This window comes from Schistocerca nitens, chromosome 12 (genome assembly GCF_023898315.1).
Source record: "Schistocerca nitens isolate TAMUIC-IGC-003100 chromosome 12, iqSchNite1.1, whole genome shotgun sequence".
In the NCBI taxonomy this organism is placed as follows: Eukaryota; Metazoa; Arthropoda; class Insecta; order Orthoptera; family Acrididae; genus Schistocerca; species Schistocerca nitens.
In genome coordinates this window covers 10,824,488-10,847,154 of record NC_064625.1, presented here as the reverse complement: position 1 = coordinate 10,847,154, position 22,667 = coordinate 10,824,488, and the positions used below count along the sequence as shown (strand labels likewise).

At 45.6% G+C, this 22,667-nt stretch overlaps 1 protein-coding gene across 1 annotated transcript in view; it reads left to right on the top strand.

Moving 5' to 3' along the window:
* Positions 1 to 22,013, top strand: part of LOC126215289 (synaptic vesicle glycoprotein 2A-like) — a 147,032-nt gene extending 125,019 nt beyond the window's left edge. Inside the window, exons 10-12 of the mRNA XM_049941976.1 lie at positions 1,188 to 1,347; positions 8,730 to 8,857; positions 21,809 to 22,013. Coding sequence (XP_049797933.1) covers positions 1,188 to 1,347; positions 8,730 to 8,857; positions 21,809 to 21,870 — 350 coding nt within the window. The 3' untranslated portion in view covers positions 21,871 to 22,013. The remainder of the gene's footprint in view (positions 1 to 1,187; positions 1,348 to 8,729; positions 8,858 to 21,808) is intronic.
* Positions 22,014 to 22,667: the final 654 nt, after the last annotated feature.

Genomic DNA, 22,667 nt, shown 5'->3' with positions numbered 1-22,667 from the left:
ACTCTACTTCGACGATCATCAGTTACTTTCCTGCGTACGGAGTGGCCGCGGGGTTAGAGGCGCCATGACACGAACTGCGCGGCCCCTCCCGCCGGAGGTTCGAGTCCTCCCTCGGGCATGGGTGTGTGTGTTGTCCTTAGCGTAGGTTAGTTTCAGCTGTTTAAAATAGTGTGAAGTGTAGGTACCGATGATCATCACAGTTTCGTCCCTTAGGAATTCACACAAAGCTATTTTGCTACCAAACTGCAAAACTCATCTACTGCTTTAAATGTCTCATTTGCTAATCTAATTCCAACCTGAATTAATTCCACTACATTCCACTATCCTTGTTTTACTTTTCTTGATGTTCATTTTATATCCTCCTTTCAAGACAGTGTCCATTCCGTTCAACTGCTCTTCCAGGTCCTTTGCTGTCTCTGGCAGAATTACAATGTCATCGGCGAACCTCAAAGTTTTTGTTTCCTCTCTATGAATTTTACTTCCTACTCCGAATTTTTCTTTTGTTTCCTTCACTGCTTGCTCAATATACAGATTGAATAACATCGGGGATAGGCTACAAACCTGTCTGACTCCCTTCCCAACCACTGCTTCCCTTTCATGCCCCTCGACTCTTATAACTGCCATCTGATTTCTGTACAAATTGTAAATAGCCTTTAGCTCCCTGTATTTTACCCCCGCCACCTTCAGAATTTGAAAGAGAGCATTCCAGTCGACATTATCAAAAGCCTTCTCCACGTCTACAAATGCTAGGAACGTAGGTTTGCCTTCCCTTAATTTACTTTCTAAGATGAGTCGTAGGCACAGTATTGCCTCGCGTGTTCCAACAGTTCTACGGAATCCAAACTGATCTTCCCCGAGGTCGGCATCTACCAGTTTTCCCATTCGTCTGTAAGGAATTCGTGTTAGTATTTCGCAACGGTGACTTATTAAAGCGATGGTTGGATCAATTTCATACCTGCCAACACCTGCTTTCTTTGGGATTAGAATTACTATAATGTTCTTGAAGTCTGAGGGTATTCCGCCTATCTCATGCATCTTGCTCACCAGATGGTATGAAGGAGAGAAATTTTCGAGGGAAGATGTTTATCACACGCACGTGTATATCGCCCTCTGTGTCTCTCTTTTCCAACTTGCGGTACAGACTAACTGAGCGCAGCGGCTGAGAAGTATTCTCCGTCTGATTGCAGCGGTGAGCCTGGCGGTGTCCGGGGTGTGCGGGGTGTGCACCATCTGGGCGCAGACGGAGCTGCAGATCCTGATGCTGCCGCTCGCCTTCATGGTGCTGTCCGGGATGTGCGTCTCCGTCGTCAACACCGTCGTCGTGGATTCCTTCCCAACCTACCTCAGGTCAGCGTCCGTTCGTTTGTTTGTTTGTTTTTTCCCCAATCTTATAAAGGACTCGATGTTGCCCGCTAAGAATTCCTCTGCTGCGCCTTCTACGTCTGGCGGCAGCACTCGCGCCTACCGTCCTGAACTTCACTGAAGAGTCAAAGGAAATGGTACACCTGCCTAATATCGTGTAGGGCCCCCACGAGCATGCAGAAGTGCCGCAACACGACTAGTGTCTGAAGTAGTGCTGGAGGGAATTGACACCATGGATCCTCCAGGGCTGTCCATAAATCCGTAGGCGTACGAGAGGCTGCAGATATCTTCTGAACAGCACGTTGGAAGGCATTCCAGGTATGTTCAACAGTGTTCATGTCTGGGGAGTTTGGTGGCCAGCGGAAGTGTTTAAACTCGCAAGATTGTTTCTGGAGCCATTCTCTAGCAAATTTTGGACGTGTGGGGTGTCGCATTGCCCTGCTGGCACTGCCAAAGTCCGTCCGAATGCACAATGGACATGAATGAATGCAGGGGATCAGACAGGATGCTTACGTACGGGTCACCTGTCAGAGTCGTATCTGGATGTATCAGGGGTCCCATATCGCTCCAACTGCACACGCCCCACAGCATTACAGAGCTTTCACCAGATCGAACACTCCCCTCCTGACATGCACGATCCATGGTTCAAATGGTTCAAATGGCTCTGAGCACTATGAGACTCAACTGCTGAGGTCATTAGTCCCCTAGAACTTAGAACTAGTTAAACCTAACTAACCTAAGGACAGCACAAACATCCATGCCCGAGGCAGGATTCGAACCTGCGACCGTAGCGGTCGTGAGGTTTCAGACTGCAGCGCCTTTAACCGCACGGCCACTTCGGCCGGCGCATGATCCATGGCATGAGGTTGTCCCTCTACAAGTCGATCCGCTCGATACAATTTGAAACGAGACTCGTCCGACCACCAACATGTTTCCAGCCATCATTGGACTCAATGTCGGTGTCGACGGATCCAGGTGAGGCGTAAAGTTTTGTGTCGTGCAGTCATCAATAGTAGACGAGTGGTCCTTCGGCTCCGAAAGCCCATATGGATGATGTTCCGTTGAATGGTTCACACGGTCACACTTGTCGACGGCCCAACACTGGAATCTTCAGCAATTTGCGGAAGGGTTGCACTTGTGTCACGTTGAACGATTCTATTCAGTCGCCGTCGGTTCCGTTCTTTCAGGTTCTTTTTCTGACCTCAGCGATGTCAGAGATTTGATGTTTTACCGGATCCCTGATATTCACGGTACACTCGTGAAATGGTCGTTCTGTAAAATCACCACTTCATCGCTACCTCGGAGATGCTGTCTCCCATCGCTCGTGTGCCGACTATAACACGGCGTTCAAACTCACTTCAATCTTGATAACCTCCCATTGCTGCACCAGTAACCGATGTAACAACTGCGCCAGACACTTGTTGTTTTATGTAGGCGTTGCCGACCGCAAAGCCATACTCTGCCTGTTTCCATATCTCTGTATTTAAATACGCATGCCTATGGCAGTTTCTTTGGCGCTTCAGTGTATTTTCTCGATATATTCCGACCTCTGTTTTCCCCTACACCAGTAGTTTTCATACTGGGGGTAATTACCGCCTGAGGGGTAAAATGAAATTTTCTAAGAGATAAAAACTAAACCATTCGTTTCTCTTTCATAGGAGAATCCATTGTCCGTCGTAGGTTCTATTGTGCTTAATTAAACTCATGCTAATGGCTAATTTCGGCAGTGAGCCTTTATCAAGCACATTTGCTAGATGTCATGTATTACATACCGTGCTCAATACACAATGAGCACAATATGTAATGCATGACATCTAGCAAATGTGCTTGATAAAGGCTCACGGTTAAAATCAGCTAATAGCACGATTTTACTAAAGCACAATACAGCCAACAATGGACAATGTATTCTTTTATTAAACCGTTAGAACCAAAATATTCTGTTTCAGTCATGAAACTGAATTAATTTCAAAAGATCGCTATTATCGTCACAATTTTGTAAAAGTAATATTGATTACGTAAGTTATCAATAATTACTTTTTCTCAATTAATAGCATTAATGCGGTGGAGGTCACAGGTTCCTCACTTAGTCCACCCACTACACACACACGTTCTGCTTCGTCCTGTACATCGCCGCTGACAAAAATGAGACATATACGTAACAAATGCTAAACATCTCAAGAACATCTTCTCCAAACTGTAAATAGTTATTTCAGTATTCCAGAAATAGCTTCATTACTAGCTTCCAGACAGATAAATGAATTAATTGACAGCACGTCAGAGCAGTAACTACATAAAGGCTATTATAGTACTAGTCACCGTGTTATTATTATTATTATTGAAGTGATTACCAACTAACTAAACGATAGAATGAAAGATTTTTCTTGCAACACTTTTATTTTTAAAATTATGAAAGATGAGCCCTATTTAGTTTGTGTGTGTGTGTGTGTGTGTGTGTGTGTGTGTGTGTGTGTGTGTGTGTGTGTGTGCGTCGGCAAAGGGGTGGGAGCGGGGGTGTTAGAATGAATGACGAAGGAATTCATGGTGCATCGAAAGATCACATGTGCTACACATAACTCCTTCTCGGAAAAGAAAGTCAACTATTCACAGTGAGGGTAGACACCTACTACAAGACACACATCCCCTGCATTACTCCTCTCCACTGCGGCACTTGCTCGACCTGCTAACTGCAGCCCCATTTAAAATCGAACAAGTTCAGATGTGTGCACTGTACTTACTGTTAGTAAGTCACTTGATTTCTACACTCCTGAAGTGGCAGAAACTGGACAACTGGACGTCCTCAGGCTGTAAATGCTTTGTTCCTAACCACTCTAAAAATAATAACTCTGTACAGTGAAACGCCTGGTTAAATCCGCAGGACAGAACAGGTAGTCGGAATTGTGGAAAGGGGCCAAAAATGAGCGGCTGTCAGTTACACTCGAACACATACAACTTTATTTAGATGCCCAAACATTACAGAGCAAATTTCCGAGCTTAACTATCGACTGAATACCTCACACAATCTTATGGCTTAAGGGCACAACTTCTTTAATTTTTAAAATGACTGAAGGCGCATTATTTAAAGCACAACTACAATAAATTTTCAAAGGCAGAAGGCCCAAAGCTTTCTCCAAAAATATTTTAAATGAGGCTGAAGGCCCAAACAATCTAAGACTTAACAAGTAAGAAATTTTAATTTTAAGGTGGCTGAAATCCCATGATTGAAAAACAGAACTACGATGAATTTTCAAAAGTCAGAAGGCCCAAAGCTTTATCCAGAAAAAAAAAATATTTTAAATGAGGCTCAAGGCGCAAACAATACAAGACTTGATAAGTAAGCGACTAAAGGCCCATTATTTAAAACCCAACTAAACGTATACAAATTCAAACCATCGGCTATGAGCCATTAAAATATACAATCAAACACCAATAAGAATAGGTAGTACAGCCAGCGGCGCTCAGAAATGTCTGGGGGTCGATCTGCACTTGAGATATTTACGTTCGCTTAGGGGAGACAGGTAGTCGGCCCAACTACATCCGATCCGCCGGCAACCCAACCAAGAGACAGTTAAGGTTCAAATGGTTCAAATGGCTCTGAGCACTATGGGACTCAACTGCTGAGGTCATAAGTCCCCTAGAACTTAGAACTACTTAAACCTAACTAACCTAAGGACAACACACACATCCATGCCCGAGGCAGGATTCGAACCTGCGACCGTAGCGGTCGCGCGGTTCCAGACTGTAGCGCCAGAACCGCTCGGCCACCAGCGGCCGGCAATAGACAGTTAAGGGACCCACCGACAAGACGACTTGCTTTCCACCCGACCACTACACAAGGAACTCCAAAGCCAACACATAAGAGGCGTAGCAGCCCACAACCGAGTACACATAAGCTGTCAAAACTACACACACGTGTTGGACAGCGACAACACGGTGAGGAAAGGACACTGCCTGAATTTTATGTCAGCGTTGGCAGGTTACCGGAACGCTAACGGCCACAAGGCAGAAAATTCCGCTGGTGCACTTGGACTTCAAATAACCAAAATACAGTTAAACTCCACCGGATGGTCGCCAAACTTTCACCAACTCGAACACTCGCTGTTGCTCACGGGAATACCCACAACAGCCAACCATGAAAACCAATGTTACAATGTGAACAGACTGGCTTCGGTAATTAAATCAGCACTCAACTTTGACGTCCTGGGTCGGTGAGCCACGAACCCCGTAGCAATCGGAACAGCTCCCACACACTCCGACACTGTGCAGAAACCGTCAGCGGGCACGGCCCACTGCGCCGCGCGGAGGTTTCCTGGCTGATCCACACCAGCCGACCGACTGCCACACACCGGCTAGCCGGAAAATATAAGCACCAGACCAGAGATAGTACAAGGTGCGAATATCGATACACACCGCTGCTGCCACATGTAGAAAGAGGAAGAACCACGGCGTAACCGCAATAGCTGCAGGAAACCAAACGCAGAGTAACAGTCGAGGTTTAAACCAGCTCATAAGGCGGGTCCAGCGCGGCTCATACAGAACTATAGTAGCCCTTATGTAGTCACTCCTGTGTGGTGGCCTCAATTGATTCACTTATCTGTCTCGAAGCAGTTTCTGGACTACTACAGTTACTGTCTACAACTTGGTGAAGACATTTTCTTGAAATATTTAGCTTTGTTACATATATGTCCCACTGTTATCAGCCATGAACAGGACGAAGCACACCATGTATGTGTAGTGGGTGCACTATGTGAGGAACCGCATTAATGCTACTAATGGAGAAAAAGTAATTACTCATAACTTATATAATCAATGTTAGAGTCTTACAAAATTCTGATAATAGTAATGATCTTTTGAAAATAATTTAGTTTCACGACTGGAACACAATCTATCGTTTAGTTTTTACCGCTCAGTTTAGCCCTCGGGAGTAATTACCCCCAGTTTGGGACGCACTGGTCTAGAACACGTTGAGCGATATTTGATTATTTTTCAGTTGATTTCGTGGCTACTTTTCAGGAGGAAGCAAGGCTTGCTAACTCAGGTATAAGGCTTCAGATTACCTTGTTAAGAAACGTGCAGGCCCAGGTGTTTAAAATCCCGTCGTCCGGCTCCACCGCAGGAGGCCAGTCGCCGAGGCGGCAGGTGGGGACCCCAGGCCAATCTGCGGTTCACACACCTGTTCCGCGTTGAGACGCACTATGTGAGCCAAGAAGGCGAGATCAGTGCGGAGTTCCCCCGAATTCACACACTGACACGTATCAGATGATGTTCAGATGTGTGTGAAATCTTATGGGACTTAACTGCTAAGATGATCAGTCCCTAAGCTTACACACTACTTAACCTAAATTATCCTAAGGACAAAGACAAACACCCATGCCCGAGGGAGGACTCGAACCTTCGCCAGAACCAGCCGCACAGTCCATGACTGCAGCGCCTGAGACCCTTCGGCTATTCCCGCGCGGCTGAAACGTATAGCAAAACAGAACAGGTCACATTTCGTGTAACTTTGCAAGAAAAGTCAAACACACTGTAATGTAAACCATTTTCGTGTTAAAACCGGTAATGAGTTTAAAGGACAAAGAATATACCGTTGTGCACAGTCATTGTAACGAAGCAGGTAGACTAAACTCTGTGACACATTCCAATTTTCCATTCAACAAAATATTATGTTATCAGAATATCCTCGGGTATGATTTACTTCTGCTGTTCTTGTCGTAGAGAGAAGAGGTACGCTCACGAACTCTGCGTTTTGTAATCTTTAACTAATAATAATTCATTTTTTAGTAAAAAAAGTGTCTGCAAATCATTTGTAGAATGGCCGCATTAAATTGCAAATGGTCCTCATGGGTGTGCCGCAGGATGACGTTGTGCGACTTGTAAGTTTCGTGGCAGCATCTGTCTGACTTTTTCAGGCGGTTGAACCTTACGGGTGGCTAGGTACGACTGACGGTATCCGCACATAATAGTACTCGCGCGCGAAGAATGCGCAGACGCGGAAATCACGCAATTATTTGCAAATGGATGGCGCCATACTAAAATTAATTTGTATGTTTCTCTATGTTTCAGAGGAATAGGTATCAGGATTGTGCGTCATTGTTTGAGAGCAGGACGAACGAATTGTAAAAGCTCTGTGTTGACTAGATATTGTTTATCTACAAAGTCGAACCTGCAGCTCCTTTCTTGGACACGGAAGTAGTACTTGGAAACACATTTATTACGTGGAAACTAACGCAGTATTACCAGGGCCATAAAAGTTTCCCAACACCGAAGATGTGGAATATCCGCCATCGTCTGGTGCATTCTGCAATGGCACTGTGTCGGCAAGGAGAAAAAAAAAACAGTGATGTATGTATGTTATTCTCATTACTGCATCGTGCCATCCCACTTCTGCCGTACTTTTTCCAATGTAAACGATTCTTCAACGCATTGCATACGCTTCGGATCATACCGATATATATATTTTTTTCCAAATTTTATTCTGCCGGTAAGGGAAAGTTGTGTTACAATAGATGGTCGTGGCGCTTTTGAGAAACCGCTGGGTTTCGCATTAGCTTCCTGAATATGAAACTTCCTGGTAGATTAAAACTGTGTGCCCGACCGAGCCTCGAACTCGGGACCTTTGCCTTTCGCGGGCAAGTGCTCTACCATCTGAGCTACCCAAGCACGACTCACGCCCGGTCCTCACAGCTTTACTTCTGCCAGTATCTCGTATCCTACCTTCCAAACTTTACAGATGCTCTGCTGCGAACCTTGCAGAACTAGCACTCCTGAAAGAAAGGATACTGCGGAGACATGGCTTAGCCACAGCCTGGGGGATGTTTCCAGAATGAGATTTTCACTCTGCAGCGGAGTGTGCGCTGATATGAAACTTCCTGGCAGACTAAAACTGTGTGTCGGGCCGAGACTTGAACTCGGTAGAGCACTTGCCCGCGAAAGGCAAAGGTCCCGAGTTCGAGTGTCGGTCGGGCACACAGTTTTAATCTGCCAGGAAGTTTCATATCAGCGCACACTCCACTGCAGAGTGAAAATCTCATTCTGGAAGCTTCCTGAATAGCTCGCGCCGCGCGGGGTATCCGCGCGGTCTGAGGGCGTCTTGTTACGGTCCGCGCGGCTGCCCCCATCGAATGTTCGAGTCCTCCCTCGGGGCGTGAGTCGTGCTTGGGTAGCTCAGATGGTAGAGCACTTGCCCGCGAAAGGCATAGGTCCCGAGTTCGAGTCTCGGTCCGGCACAGTAATTTTCATATCAGCGCACACTCCGCTGCAGAGTGAAAATCTCATTCTGGTGACGGACGGATGTTGCACAGAGTGAGTGAGTGCTACTAGCCGCGAGACTGGTGGCTGCTGTACAGGTGATGTTGCTGATGTCGTTCCAGGGCGATGGCGGTGTGCCTGTCCCTGTGCTGCGGGCGGCTGGGCACGTTCGTGACGACACTGATGCTGGGCGCCCTCATCGACTCCAGCTGCGTGCTCGCCGTCGCCGTCCTCGGAGGCTTCGTCTTCGGTGAGTCGGCGCCGTAGCGGCTGCGGTCGCGCGGGCGTACGCAGCTCACGGCTCAGTCAACTTCTGGCTTCGTCCTCGAGGGCGAGTGTTCGTCAGAGACAAGGGTACCGTTTGGAGTGCCCCAGGGATGTCTGATAGGACCACTGTTGCTCTCTACAGATATATATACATAACCTGATGGACAGAGCGAGCACCAATCTGCATGGCTCTTTGCTGACGATGCTGTGGCGTACGGGAGGTGTCATGAATGACTATACGAGGCTATGAGATAATTAAAACAAAATTTCTAGTCGCGACAATTCAGTACCTGCGTTATTCAGAAGTGCAGTGTAATGTTACTTCAGACGCACACAGATGTCCGAAGGAAGAGGTCCTGTGACGAATGCAGTCCTTATGAAATACATGAAATGTACCGGGTGATCAAAAAGTCAGTATAAATTTGAAAACGGAATAAATCACGGAATAATATAGAGAGGTTCAAATTGACACGCATACTTGGAATGACATGGGGTTTTTATTAAAACCAAACAAATACGAAAGTTCAAAAAATGTCCAACAGATGCCGCTTCATCTGGTCAGAATAGCAATAATTAGCATAACAAAGTAAGACAAAGCAAAGATGATGTTCTTTACAGGAAATGCTCAATATGTCCACCATCATTCCACAACAATAGCTGTGGTCGAGGAATAATGTTGTGAACAGCACTGTGAAGCATGTCCGGAGTTATGATGAGGCATTGGCGTCGGATGTTGTCTTTCAGCATCCCTAGAGATGTCGGTCGATCACGATACACTTGCGACTTCAGGTAACCCCAAAGCCAATAATCGCACGGACTGAGGTCTGGGGACCTGGGAGGCCAAGCATGACGAAAGTGGCGGCTGAGCACAGGATCATCACCAAACGACGCGCGCAAGAGATCTTTCACGCGTCTAGCAATATGTTGTGGAGCGCCATCCTGCATAAACATCGTACGTTCCAGCAGGTGTTTATCAGCCAGGCTGGGGATGATGCGATTCTGTAACATATCGGCGTGCCTCCCACCCGTCACGGTAGAAGTTACAAAACCAGAATCACGGATTTCCTCGAAGAAAAAAGGCCCGATAACGGTAGATGTGGTAAATCCCATACCGTGACTTTCTCGTTGTGCAATGGAGTTTTCACAACAGTTCTAGGATTTTCGGTAGCCCAAATTCTGCAGTTGTGGGCGTCGACAGGCTCTCGGAGCGTGAAATGAACTTCGTCGGTCCACAATACGTTACTCAACCAATCGTCATCTTCCGCCATCTTTTGAAACGCCCACACCGCAAATGCCCTCCGCTTCACTAAATCGCCAGGTAACAGTTCATGATGCCGATGGATTTTGTACGGATAGTATCGGAGGGTGAGCCTAAGTGCCAACCAAACAGTAGTGTATGGAATGCCGGTGCGACGTGCGACTGCACGAGCGCTGACTTCCCTGTGCATAGACGAACCCACAACAGTCTCCATTTCTTCCTGAACTGTCTCAGCAGCATTACGCCTTGTGCTCGGTCGGCCACTATGGGGTCTATCGTCTAAACAACCCGTGGCTTCGAACTTCGAAGTCATTCTCGCCACAGCTGCATTTGTCAACGGACCTTTACCCGTTCGAATCCCCTTCCTATGGCGATAGGATCGTAACGTTGACATTCCCCATTCTGATAATACAGCTTCACTAAAAGCGCCTTTTCAGGTAACGTCAACATGCTGCGACTGCTGGCGCATCTGATTCTCTCTCTCTCCTTTTATACACGATTGTCATGCGCAATCACTGACGTTTTGCTGTCCAGCGCCATCTGTTGGACATTTTGTGAACAGTTTTTTTTTTTGTTCTAGTAAAACCCCACGTCATTCCAAGCAATGTGTGTCAATTTTTACCTCTCTATCTACATTATTCCGTGGTTTATTAAGTTTTCAAATCTATATTGACTTTTTGATCACCCGGTATTTGCAATTGCAATGGAATGATAATAACCAAAACAGAAAATATTTTGAAGTGTGTGCTACTGATGTGAATGAATAAATAAAACTTGTTTGAACACTAGTTGTAAGTGCTCAGTTCACTTTGTAGAACACCAGTGATGGGCGAAAGGCCCCACTATGACTCAGCACAGAGCCAAAGGAAAGTTTCACTTATAATATTTTTCGATTTTTAGTGTGGCGTCCATATGATGGGTACTGAGAAATGGATCTACGTGCATATTTTATTTTAAAATCTACCCCACTTGTTGATTTTAATGGGTGTTTCACTACATGAGCAATATGAATCCTGTCCTCTTCCACAAGCTTTCCTGAAGTGTACAGATGGGAGTTATCCTCACACTACATTCTCTGCTCCCAAAATGTACAGTAATCTCCTGTCCCCACACCCCGTAGCCAACAGTTTCCACCCGCTCTATCCTGTCACCTGCTCCCTTTGCCCATTCCTTTCCACGTTCCCTCACGCTCTTTGTGTGGCACCCTCTGCCAATGCAGCGACCTTTCCCCTTCCCCAGTGCCCCCTTTTCCACTCCATTCTCCTCACCTCCGAACGCTGCGCCTGTTGGCAGTCTAGCCCTGCACGCTCTGCCAGACAGTGCCCTTCTCTCCTCCCGCCAGTACCCTGCTTTTCCTTCGCCTTTGCTGTCCCCTCCAGATTCGTGCTTCCATTCTACGTGTCACTTGCATTCTGGTCCAAGCTGCCGCAGATGGCGGTCATGTGTGTGTGTGTGTGTGAGGTGTGCTTGCTTGTGTGAATGAATATCTGTGTGTATTTGCTGTTCTGAAGAACGCTTGTGATTGTCTTTTCGTAGTGCCTGTCTGTAACTCAATGTGTCACCTTTGTGGCGAGTAGCGGTATACCTTTTTGTTATATTGTTAGTAGTTACTAACGTAGTTCAACGTTGTGCTGTAGGTTCACGGGATGAAATACTAATCACACCCTTCTAAACAGGACACTGGGGTGTTTGGAGCCGTAGATGGTGTAGGGCTCGTACTATACGGTGTGTGACTCTCCCCCACTGCCGTAAGCAGTGGCTGTGAAGTGCCGTGTGCATGCCAGTCGGTAATATGGAATCAAAGTGGTATGATGGGTCGACATGCAGGTGTAACAGAATGGATTTGCCACGTCTGGACGTCTCCATACCAAACACATATTTGTCGGTGTATGGACGTGGACTACCCGATGTGTCTACAAGGAAGTTTACCCTTCTGTCATGTAAGACAGCAAAGGATCGGTGACTGTAAAAAGATCCCAGGCGACAGGGGCCAGTCAGGTGTGTTTTGCCTTGTCAACAACAGTTCCAAACCCGACAGGAATTCCTGTTGTCACTGGATGCAAGGCCTTCTCGAGCAGTTTCTGATCGACCATTGTGAAAGAGAACTGCACGGAATGGACATTTTGAGTTGCGCATTACTCCCAGTGGCACGAAAAGGCCACATGTCTTCAGTGGGCCAGACAACACAGAAACGGGACGATAAGTGACTGGAGGCATCTAATGTGGTGTCTCTTTCAAAATGACGCAAGACGTCGAGTGCAGTGTGGCATTTAGGTCGCTGTGTCTGGAGAGTGTTTCGGTGTGTACCATAACTTGGAGCAATTCATTTGTGTTATCTGGACAAGAAGTGGGATGTTTACCCCAGCATTCTCGGTCACCAAGCTCTTCCCTTGGTTCTATGTTTTCCGTGGTGAGTATGCTGTGGACACTGGCATCTTCCAAGATGACAACAGCCATGTTCACAGTAGCTACTGAAATATGTTCCCAGTTGACGACCACTCAGTGTGTCCCACTAAATCACGCAATCTTAATCCCACAGCAAATGTCTGGGACTCTGTGGAACAGAGGCTGAAATGTGGCAGTCACCATGCACCTACATCTGTATCTACATACATACTCCACAAGTCACCGTATGGAACTTGGCGGAGGGTACCCTGTACCGCTACTAGGCATTTCCTTTCCTGCTTCACTCGCAAACAGGGCGAGGGAGCAACGACTGTCCTTATGCCTCCGTATGAGCCCTAATCTTCGTGCTCCTCACACGAAACGTATGTTGGCGGTAGCAGAATCGTTGAGCAGTCAGCCTCGAATACCGGTTCTCTAAATTTTCTCGGTAGTGCTCCCTGAAAAGAATGTAGCCTTCCCTCCACTGATTCTCATTTCAGTTCCCGAAGGGCCTGCGTGTTGCTCCAACCTACCAGTCACAAATCTGGCTGCCCATCTCTTATCTGCTTCGATTGCCTCCTTTAGTCAGACCTCGTGCGGATCCCAAACAATCGAACAATACTTAAAAATGGGTTGCACTAGCGTCCAATATGCGGTCTCCTATACAGATGAACTGCACTTTCCTAAAATTCTCGTTATAAAGCGAAGTCGACCACTCATCTTCCCTCCTACAGCCTTACACGCTCATTCCATTTCACACTGCTTTGCGACGCTACAGCCAGATATTTGATCTGAATGGTGGGCTCCATGTGGTTCCCAAATTGTGCAGCGACCGTAAACCATAAAATTACCAAATAAGCAGCAACCAGTTGCAAAATCATGTTTTCTTTATTTACTTTTGCAAATCGATTTCAACTGATTAACAGCCTTCATCGGTGCTACAAATATAAGAATAAAAATAAAAATAATTTATAACATTGACCAAATGAATAAATGTAGATAAAGCAAAGTAAAATCAATTAAATGATATAGACGCATTAAACAATTTGCAGCGCCCCCCTTACGGTTTCTCGTTGTCATAGTCAATTCTCAATGTATCACTTTATGTTTGACACCCCGGCTTAAGACAGTGTTACTACTCAGGGCACATATTCGTTGAAAGGTAAATTTGTATGTGCATTTTAAATGGTAAATAAAGAAAACATGATTTTGCGACTGGTTGCTGCTTATTTGGTAATTTTAGATATTTAGTCGACATGACTGCGTCAAGCATCACGCTACTAGTACTGTCTTTGAACGTTACATGTTTTTCCTACTCATCTGCATTAACTTACATTTCCTTTTGCATTTAGAGATACCTGCCATTCATCACACCATCAAAAAGTTTTGTCCAGGTCATGTCGGTTGGTTGGTTGGGTGCTTTGGAGATTAAAGGGACTAAACTGCATGGCTATCAGTCCTTTTTTTCCTTAGTCAATTAAAACTATACCCAAAAGGAATCCTATCGCTTGAAATCTGGGAAGAAACAACATGTGAAAAACTATTGTGTAACCACACTGAAATAGAAACAAAGTATCAAGCCAAAATTAAAAACATTAACTATCAGGAAAATAGTTGCAAAAGGTGTTAAAACAATATAGCAGATGACTTGGATGGCTGGTCGCAAGAATAAAAAAGGATGAGCCAGCCGCTCTGCACCACTAAGTCATCTCGCATCCTCCTAAAGTCACCCAACGATGACACTTTCCTGTACGGCACAGCATCATCAGCAAATATCTGCAGGCTGCTGCTTACCCTCTCCACCAGATCATTTATGTATGTAGAGAACAAAAACGCTCCTATCACACTTCCCTGGGCCACTCCTGACGATAGCTTTGCCTCTGATGAACACTGGCCGTTGAGACGACGTACTGGATACCATTACGTAAGAGGTCTCTGAGCCACGCACATGCCTGGGAACCTATCCCGTATGCCCTGCCTTCGTTAACAGTCTGCAGTGGGAGGCGGTCTCAAACGCTTCACGGAAATCTGGAAATACGGAATCCACCTGTTGCAGTTCATGCACTGTTCTCAGGATCTCGTGTGAAGAAAGGGCAAGCTGAGGTACACACAACCGATGCTCTGTAAAGCCGTGATCGTATGTGGACAGAAGCTTTTCCCTCTCAAGGAAATTTATTATATTTCAACTGAGAATATGTTCAACGACTCTGCAGCAACCTGGTGTTAAAGATACTGGTCTGTAATTTTGTGCAGCGGTTCTAGGCGCTTCAGTCCGGAACCGCGCTGTTGCTTAAATCGCAGGTTCGAATCCTGCCTCGGGCATGGATGTGTGTGTTGTCCTTAGGTTAGTTAGGTTTAAGTAGTTCTAAGTCTAGGGGACTGATGACCTCAGATGTTAAGTCCCATAGTGCTTAGAGCCATTTGAACCGTTTTTGTAATTTTGTGGGTCTGTTCTTTTACCCTTCTTATATACAGGAGTCACCTGCGGTTTTTTGCAGTCGTTTGGAACTTTGTGCTGGCCGAGAGATACGCGATAATTGCAAGGGGCCAATGTTGTAGAGCATTCTTTGTAAAACCGAATTTGGATTCCATCAGGAACTGGCGACCTATTTATTTTCAATTCTTTCAGTTGTTTCTCTACGCTACAGGTGTCTGTTAGTGTCTCCTTCATATAGGTGTCCGTGCGATGGTCTAACGACAGTAAGTTTGCACGATTCTCCTGCGTGAACGATTTCTTAAAGCGAAATTTTAAACTTCGGCTTTACTTTTACTGTCTTCTACTGCCACACCTGACCGGTCAACGAGTGACTGGATAGAAGCGTTAGACCCACTTAGCGATTCTACGTGAGACCAGAATATTCTCGGGTTCTCGCCCAGATCTATTGCTAATGTATGCTGGTGGTGGTATCGGCGTTTTTACATAAATACGTGTCATTTGGTGGAGCTATGCAGGTCTCATCATCTGTGGGGGGCTTCATCCTGATACGGCGTACCTGAAGAAAATTTTAGGCTCTCTTCCTCACTGAAATGAGGCCATTTCTAATGTAGGCAAACTTTGCTGCACTCCATAATTTGATAATTTTGATTTTTCAACCGTTCATGCAATAACGCTTCACTATGGGTTCTGTAGCTGACCGGCCCATATACCTGGGTGCATTAAAGTGTCCACTGTCAGGAGATGTGGAGGTGATGGTCAGGGAACGAATATGCGCAGTGGGTTAACGGTGAGGACCACTGTGTGCCAGCCAGCGTGGGTGCGGTTTTCAGGCAGTTTCCTACATCAGACTACTTGAATATTGTAATAAAATGAAACGCCGACAGCCGTCCCTATGATCTTTATTGTGTAGCTACCAGTTTCGACGCTTCAGTGCGCTATCTTCAGGCCATAGTTGACGCTGATGGGATATCTACGCTGCACCAGTGGCCAAAATAACTGGTTTACGCAGATATCTGTAATTGTTGTGTCAGCTGGTGTTCCCAAGACCTCCAGTCAAAAGAAGGACATACAAAAACTAGCTGAATATTGGACTGGTACCGATGCGCTGCCTGAGCTACATACTACCCCAAAAATTTAGGAAATTTTCTCAAGGGCGACGGCCTTGCCGCAGTGGATACATCGGTTCCCATCAGATCACCGCAGTTAAGCGCTGTCGGGCGTGGCCGGCACTTGAACAGGTGACCATCCGGGCTGCCACGTGCTGTTACCGTTTTTCGGGGTGCACTCAGTCTCGTGATGCCAATTGAGGAGCTATTCGACCGAATAGTAGCGGCTCCAGTCAAAGAAAACCATCTTAACGACTGGGAGAGTGGTGTGCTGACCACACGCCCCTCCTATCCACATCCTCAGCTGAGGATGACACGGCGGTCGGATGGTCCCGATGGGCCACTTGTGGCCTGATGGCGGAGACGACGGAGTGCTCTCACACTCAATGTGGGATTAGAGGGGTAGACAGATTCCAACATGGGGGGGGGGGAGGAATAGGGGAAGGGGAAAGAGCGAAGGGTGTAGGAGGGAATAGAGGAAAAGGAGCAATGGGGTATGGGGAAAGGGTGATGGGGGAAAGGGGAAGGGAGGATGGTGGAGAGGGGAAGTGGGTGGGGAGTGGGGGAAGAGGAAAGGGGAAAGGAGGCAGGGGGTTTGACGTAGGAGGGGGAGTAAGAGGGAACTAGTGGCAGGGGCAGAAGAGGGGAAGCTGGAGAGGAGTGACTACCACTGACAGTGCCAAATATGAAATAAGATGCCAACCCCAAAGAGACACGGGAACAAGAAACAAAGAGGAACAAGAAGACTGTACGTTATGTGGCTGTGATACTATTCTGTCTCATGCATACTGCAACTGAAGATTGTTTGCATGTACTAAGAAACACTTTAGCGCTGGCATCCACTGGTACCTCAGAAAGTGTCTTCTCTTGTAGATGGTGTGGTTGGTACATGTTTACCACCTGTTCAAATGGCTCTGAGCACTATGGGACTTAACATCTGACGTCATCAGCTCCTAGAACTTAGAACTACTTAAACCTAACTAACCTAAGGACATCACACACATCCATGCCCGAGGCAGGATTCGAACCTGCGACCGTAGCGGTCGCGCGGTTCCAGACTAAAGCGCCTAGAACCGCTCGGCCACAACGGTCGGCCTTACCACCTGTTCACAGAATCTGTAATCACTTACACAGTGGAACACTAGAGTCATAGATTCGTCATAAGTTATCATCTACTCAAGCTAGCAGGAGCTGTCACCTCTCGGTCGGGATTTCAACAAGGTGCCATCTATGTTACATTTTTCAAGATCAATTTATTTTTTATTAGCGAGTGTCAGATGTTTTTCCTTTTTGATGGTCTTGTATGCTGTTCCAGTACTCTCCCGGACAAAGAAAGGCTGACAATTTGTGGACAGTAAGTAAGATGGCAGCTGACATTCGATTAGTCCCAGTGTAATGTTTAGCTACTTTTATTATTTCCTTTTATCGTATGCTGCGACAAATAAGATTATAATCATCTAATTTTGATTTTTATACACTCTAAGACCAAAAAAGGCGCACCACGAATAAATTATTCTAATGCGACGGAAAGTGGTAGATGTGACGTAATTGTACAGACAGGCAAATGATCACAGTTTCAGAAAACATTTGATGATTTATTCAAGAGAAAGGACCTCACAAATGGTGCAAGTAATAACGCGTTGGTCCACCTCTGGCCCTTGGTGTTGATTGTCAGAACTGTTGGGTATGCTCCCGACGGTTATCGTGACAAATTCCGTCCAACTGGGGAATTACATAGTCAAAATTCCGATCTGTTTGCAAGGACCCGTCCACAATGCATTAAACGTTCTCAGTTGGGAGGACACACGGTGACACTGCAGACCAAGGCAAGGTCTGGCAAGAAAAGCAGTAGAAACTCTCGCCGTGTACGGGCGGGCGATATCTTGCTGAAATGTAAGCCCAGGATGACTTTCCATGAAGGGCAACAAAACGAAGCGTAGGATATCGTCGACCTACCTAAGGGCTCCTGCTATGAAATAAAACGGCACCACAGACCACCAATCCTGGTTCTTGGGCCGTGTGGCAGGCGACAGCCAGGTCGGTGTCCCATCGCTGTTTTGGGCGTCTGCAGGTGCGGCTTCGCCGCTAATCGTGGCTGAATTCGAGGCGGCACTCACCGCTTAAGGCAATTCTACTTCGATCCATGAGATTCCACGCCGAAATCTTGTTTGGAGGTGCCCCAGACAGTGTTGGGGAACCAACTTCTCTGTCAACCGCCATACGGTCCAATACCGAGGAGTAATGGTCTTGGGTGGCATTTCTTTTCATCTGCGTCTACATCTACGTGATTACTCTGCTGTTCACAATAAAGTGCCTGGCAGACGGTTCAATGAACCACCTTCATGCTGTCTCTCTACCGTTCCAATCTCGAACGCCACCCGGGAGAAACGAGCACTTAATTTTTCCTGTGCGAGCCCTGATTTGTCTTATTTTATCGTGATTTCCGTCTCTCCCTATGTAGGTGGGTATCAACAGAATGTTTTCGCAATCGGAGGAGAACTCTGGTGATTGAAATTCAACGAAAAACGCCTTTGTTTCAGTGATTGCCACTCCAATTCACGTATCATGTCTGTGACACTATCTCCCCTATTTCGCGATAATACAAAACGAGCCGCCCTTTTTGAAATTTTTCAGTATCATCCGTCAGCCACACCTGATACGGATTCCAGACCGCACAGCAGTACTCCAGAATAGGGCGGACAAGCGTGGTGTAAGCAGTCTCTTTAGTAGATCTGTTCCACCTCCTAAGTGTTTTGCCAACGAATCGTAGTCTTTGGTTTGCTCTACTCACAATATTATCTATGTGATCGTTCCAATTTAGGTTATTTGTAATTGTAATCCCTAAGTATTTAGCTGAATTTTACAGCCTGCGGACTTCAGTGACTTATTGTGTAATCGAAATTTAGCTGATATCTCTTAGTACTCATGTGACTAACTTCACATTTTTCCTTATTCAGTGTCAATTGTCACTTTTCGCACCATACAGGTATCTTATCTAAATCACTTTGCAAGTCGTTTTGATCGTCTGATGACATTACAAGACGGTAAATGATAGCATCATCTGCAAACAATCTAAGACGGCTACTCAGATTGTCTCCTATGTCGTTAATATAGATCAGAATCAGGAACAGTAGAGGGCCTATAACACTTCCTTGGGGAACGCCGGATGTTAATTCTGTTTTACTCGATGCCTTTCCGTCTATTACTACGAACTGTGACCTTTCTGACAGGAAATCACGAATCCAGTCGCACAACTGAGGCGGTATTCCATAGGCACACAGTTTGGTTAGAAGACGCTTGTGAGGAACGGTGTCGAAAGCCTTCCGTAAATCTAAAAATATGGAATCAATTTGACATCCCCTGTCGATAGTACTTATTACTTCATGAGCATAAAGAGCTAGTTGTGTCTCACAAGAACGATATTTTCTGAAACCGTGCTGACTATGTGTCAATAAATCGTTTTCTTCGAGGTACTTTGTAATGTTCGTATACAGTATACGTTCCAAAACCCTACTGCAAATCGACGTTAGTGATATAGGCCTGTAATTCGGTGATTACTCCTACTTCCCTTTTTGGGTATTGGTGTGACGAGCAATTTTCCAGTCTTTAGGTTCGGATCTTTCTGTGAGCGAGTGATTGTATATAATTGCTAAATATGGAGCTATTTCATCAGCATACTCTGAGAGGAACCTGACTGGTATACAATCTGGACAGGAGGCCTTGCCCTTATTAAGTGATGCAAGCTGCTTCTTTACTCCGAGAATATCTACTTCTATGTTTCTCATCTTAGCAGTTGTTCTTGATTGGATTTCAGGAATATTTACTTCGCAGCAGGACCCCTTAAACTGTGGCACCCTTACATCACAACTGGATAGAATCTGACTCGATATCACTCAGGAGGACACCCAACAACTTTGTCAGTCAATGACGAGCCAAGTAACAGCCTGCACGAGGGCCAGATGTAAACCAATGCGTAACTGAATTGATCAGTTCGTGAACCTCTTTTCCTTGAATAAACAGCCCACTTCCTTATCTGAGTGGGTGGTGCGATCGACTGCCTTGCAGCAGCCCGGGGTTCGATTCCCAGCCGGGTCGGAGTTTTTCTGCACTCGGCGACTTGGTGTCGTGTTGTCATCTTGATCATTTCATCAACATGGAAGTCGCCCAACATGGTGACGACTGCAAAGGCTTCCAATTCGGCGCTCCAAATTCCTCTGGTGGACACTCCTGGCCTTGAATGCCATACAATCACTTCATTTCATTTTCTTGAATAGGTCATTTGTAATCATTTGTGTGCCTATACATGCTCATCACATCCAACTTTTTCCGTCCTATTTGGATAACTTCTTCATCGTTCGTAATTGATCTTTTTTGTATTACAATACATCCTCTGTCAGAGTCCTGATGAGTGGCTACCCTGGGTTCTGGCCGAATAATAAATAATGTGTACGCAGCTTAAACATGTTTTAAAAAGAGTCGTTTATCTGTTACTTTTCGAAGTCTAATCTGTGGAAAAAAATTCGAAACTATGTGACAAGTCACATTTCATTTCACTCTGAACTGGTCACAGTCCAAGTGAAGCAACTGTCACCGCTTTCAGTCACAGACGTAAAATCCGAATCAGCGATGCTCCACAATTTAATACACAGTCACGACACTGGTGCTTGTGTTTGTTAGGGTGCACCGTGCGGATAGCAAGCTGAACTGATGGGTATTTTGGCGAAAGCGAGTCGTTTCGTTTGTATTGGTTTTTATTACGGTTCTTATAGAAAATACTGTAAGTATGACAGTAAATTCTAGGAATAAAAAAAGAGACACAATACTGGTCATTTACAGATTTCCTGACGACCTTGAGAAATCGGCAGGTGGTCGATGAAACCGATGAGAGCATTTGTTATAGACACATCTCATTTGCCGCATGGGCACAAAACATAAATACCATGCGAAGCAAAGATGTATCTGTTCTACCTGATTGATACCGGAACGAAATTTTGTGCTCGCCTTCCACCCTGTATGCAAATAATTCCGAGCGGACATTCTGTACATTAGTCAATGCAATGCATGCTTGTTGTTTATGTCTACCCACAATTCTCACCTGGCACCATCTACCTACCAGCCTACAGCAACACAAGTATTGATTGCAACAGTTCGTTTGCTATTGCAACTATAATCTGCCATTGCTTGTTGTACATTTTTTGCTCTACATGGGGTATTTTTTATTATAGTTATATCCGTTTCACTTAGCCACCCACTTCCAGTCACTGACAACCATTGAATGAATATACTGTAGTTATCACATTTATTTTAGTCAGAATTCCATACATCTATTATTGTGAACACACTACCTAGCCTGGTGGTTCAGAAATATCGAAAATGAATTTTGCTGAAATAACTTGGAACACCTCGCAGTAAAACAATTATTTCCCCAATGATCGACCTTAATTTAGCCGTTTTCGGATATTATCGAGTATTCACGTGATGCCTCCCGACACTACCTGTGACGAGATAAACTAAACTACAGTCGTACTTGTTAATCCTCTCCCTACTTCTTACTTTCTGAATATCACTGCCTGCACGTCCTATCTTTGACATATGGGCTAGTTTATGGAGTCATACGTATCAAAAGTAATTTTCAAAAACCTATTTTTTGTTGTGGTTGAGTATGAAGCACTGAAACCCGCCACACCTCTGTGTTTGCACTGTCATGCGGCTGTTGATAAAATAAGAACCTCTCTTTATTGTTTACAGTGTGTGGTGTCTTGTCGACGCTGCTGCCATCTGAAGCGAAGATGAAGGAGCTCCGGCACTGACGACGCAGATGTCGATGACTCGAGTCTACATTAAGCAGCTACGGAGTGCTGAGTGTGAAACCCATTCTGTGATATTTCGTTGTGACACTTTTCAAAGAATGATATGTTTGTAATAAAGGAACTGCATTTTCCTTTCCTACTTTTGTACATTGTTTTCAGGGAGAAGTAAAACAATAATAATAAAACAAGTAATAATTATTTTGCTTGCAACGAAGTCCACAGCCGTCAGATATTGTAACCACACTTACACCTTGTCCTCGGCTCAGTCCAGTGGGGAACCGTGGACTAAAATATCCACTGCACATTTTTTGCTCGGAAAACTACCACTACGTAACGATAATCGACTGCACTGGTTCTCCACCCGTGGTCTGTGCCGCCTTCGCAGACGACGTGGTGCTCTTGGTGCGGTCGGGCGACGAAATACAACCTGAACAGAACAGAATCGAAGCATTTGAGTTGTGGTGCCACAGACGAATGTTGAAAATTAGATGGACTGATAAGGTGAATGAGGAAGTTCTACGCAGAATCAGGGAGGAAAGGAATATGTGGAAAACACTGATAAGGAGAAGGGACATGACGATTGGACATCTGTTAAGACATGATGGAATGACTTCCACGGTACTAGAGGGAGCTGTAGGGGGCAAAAACTGTAGAGGAAGACAGAGATTGGAATACATCCAGCAAATAATAGAGGACGTAGGTTGCAAGTGCTACTCTGAGATGAAAAGGTTAGCACATGAGAGGAATTCGTGGCGGGCCGCATCAAACCAGTCAGAAGACTGATGACAAGAAAAAAA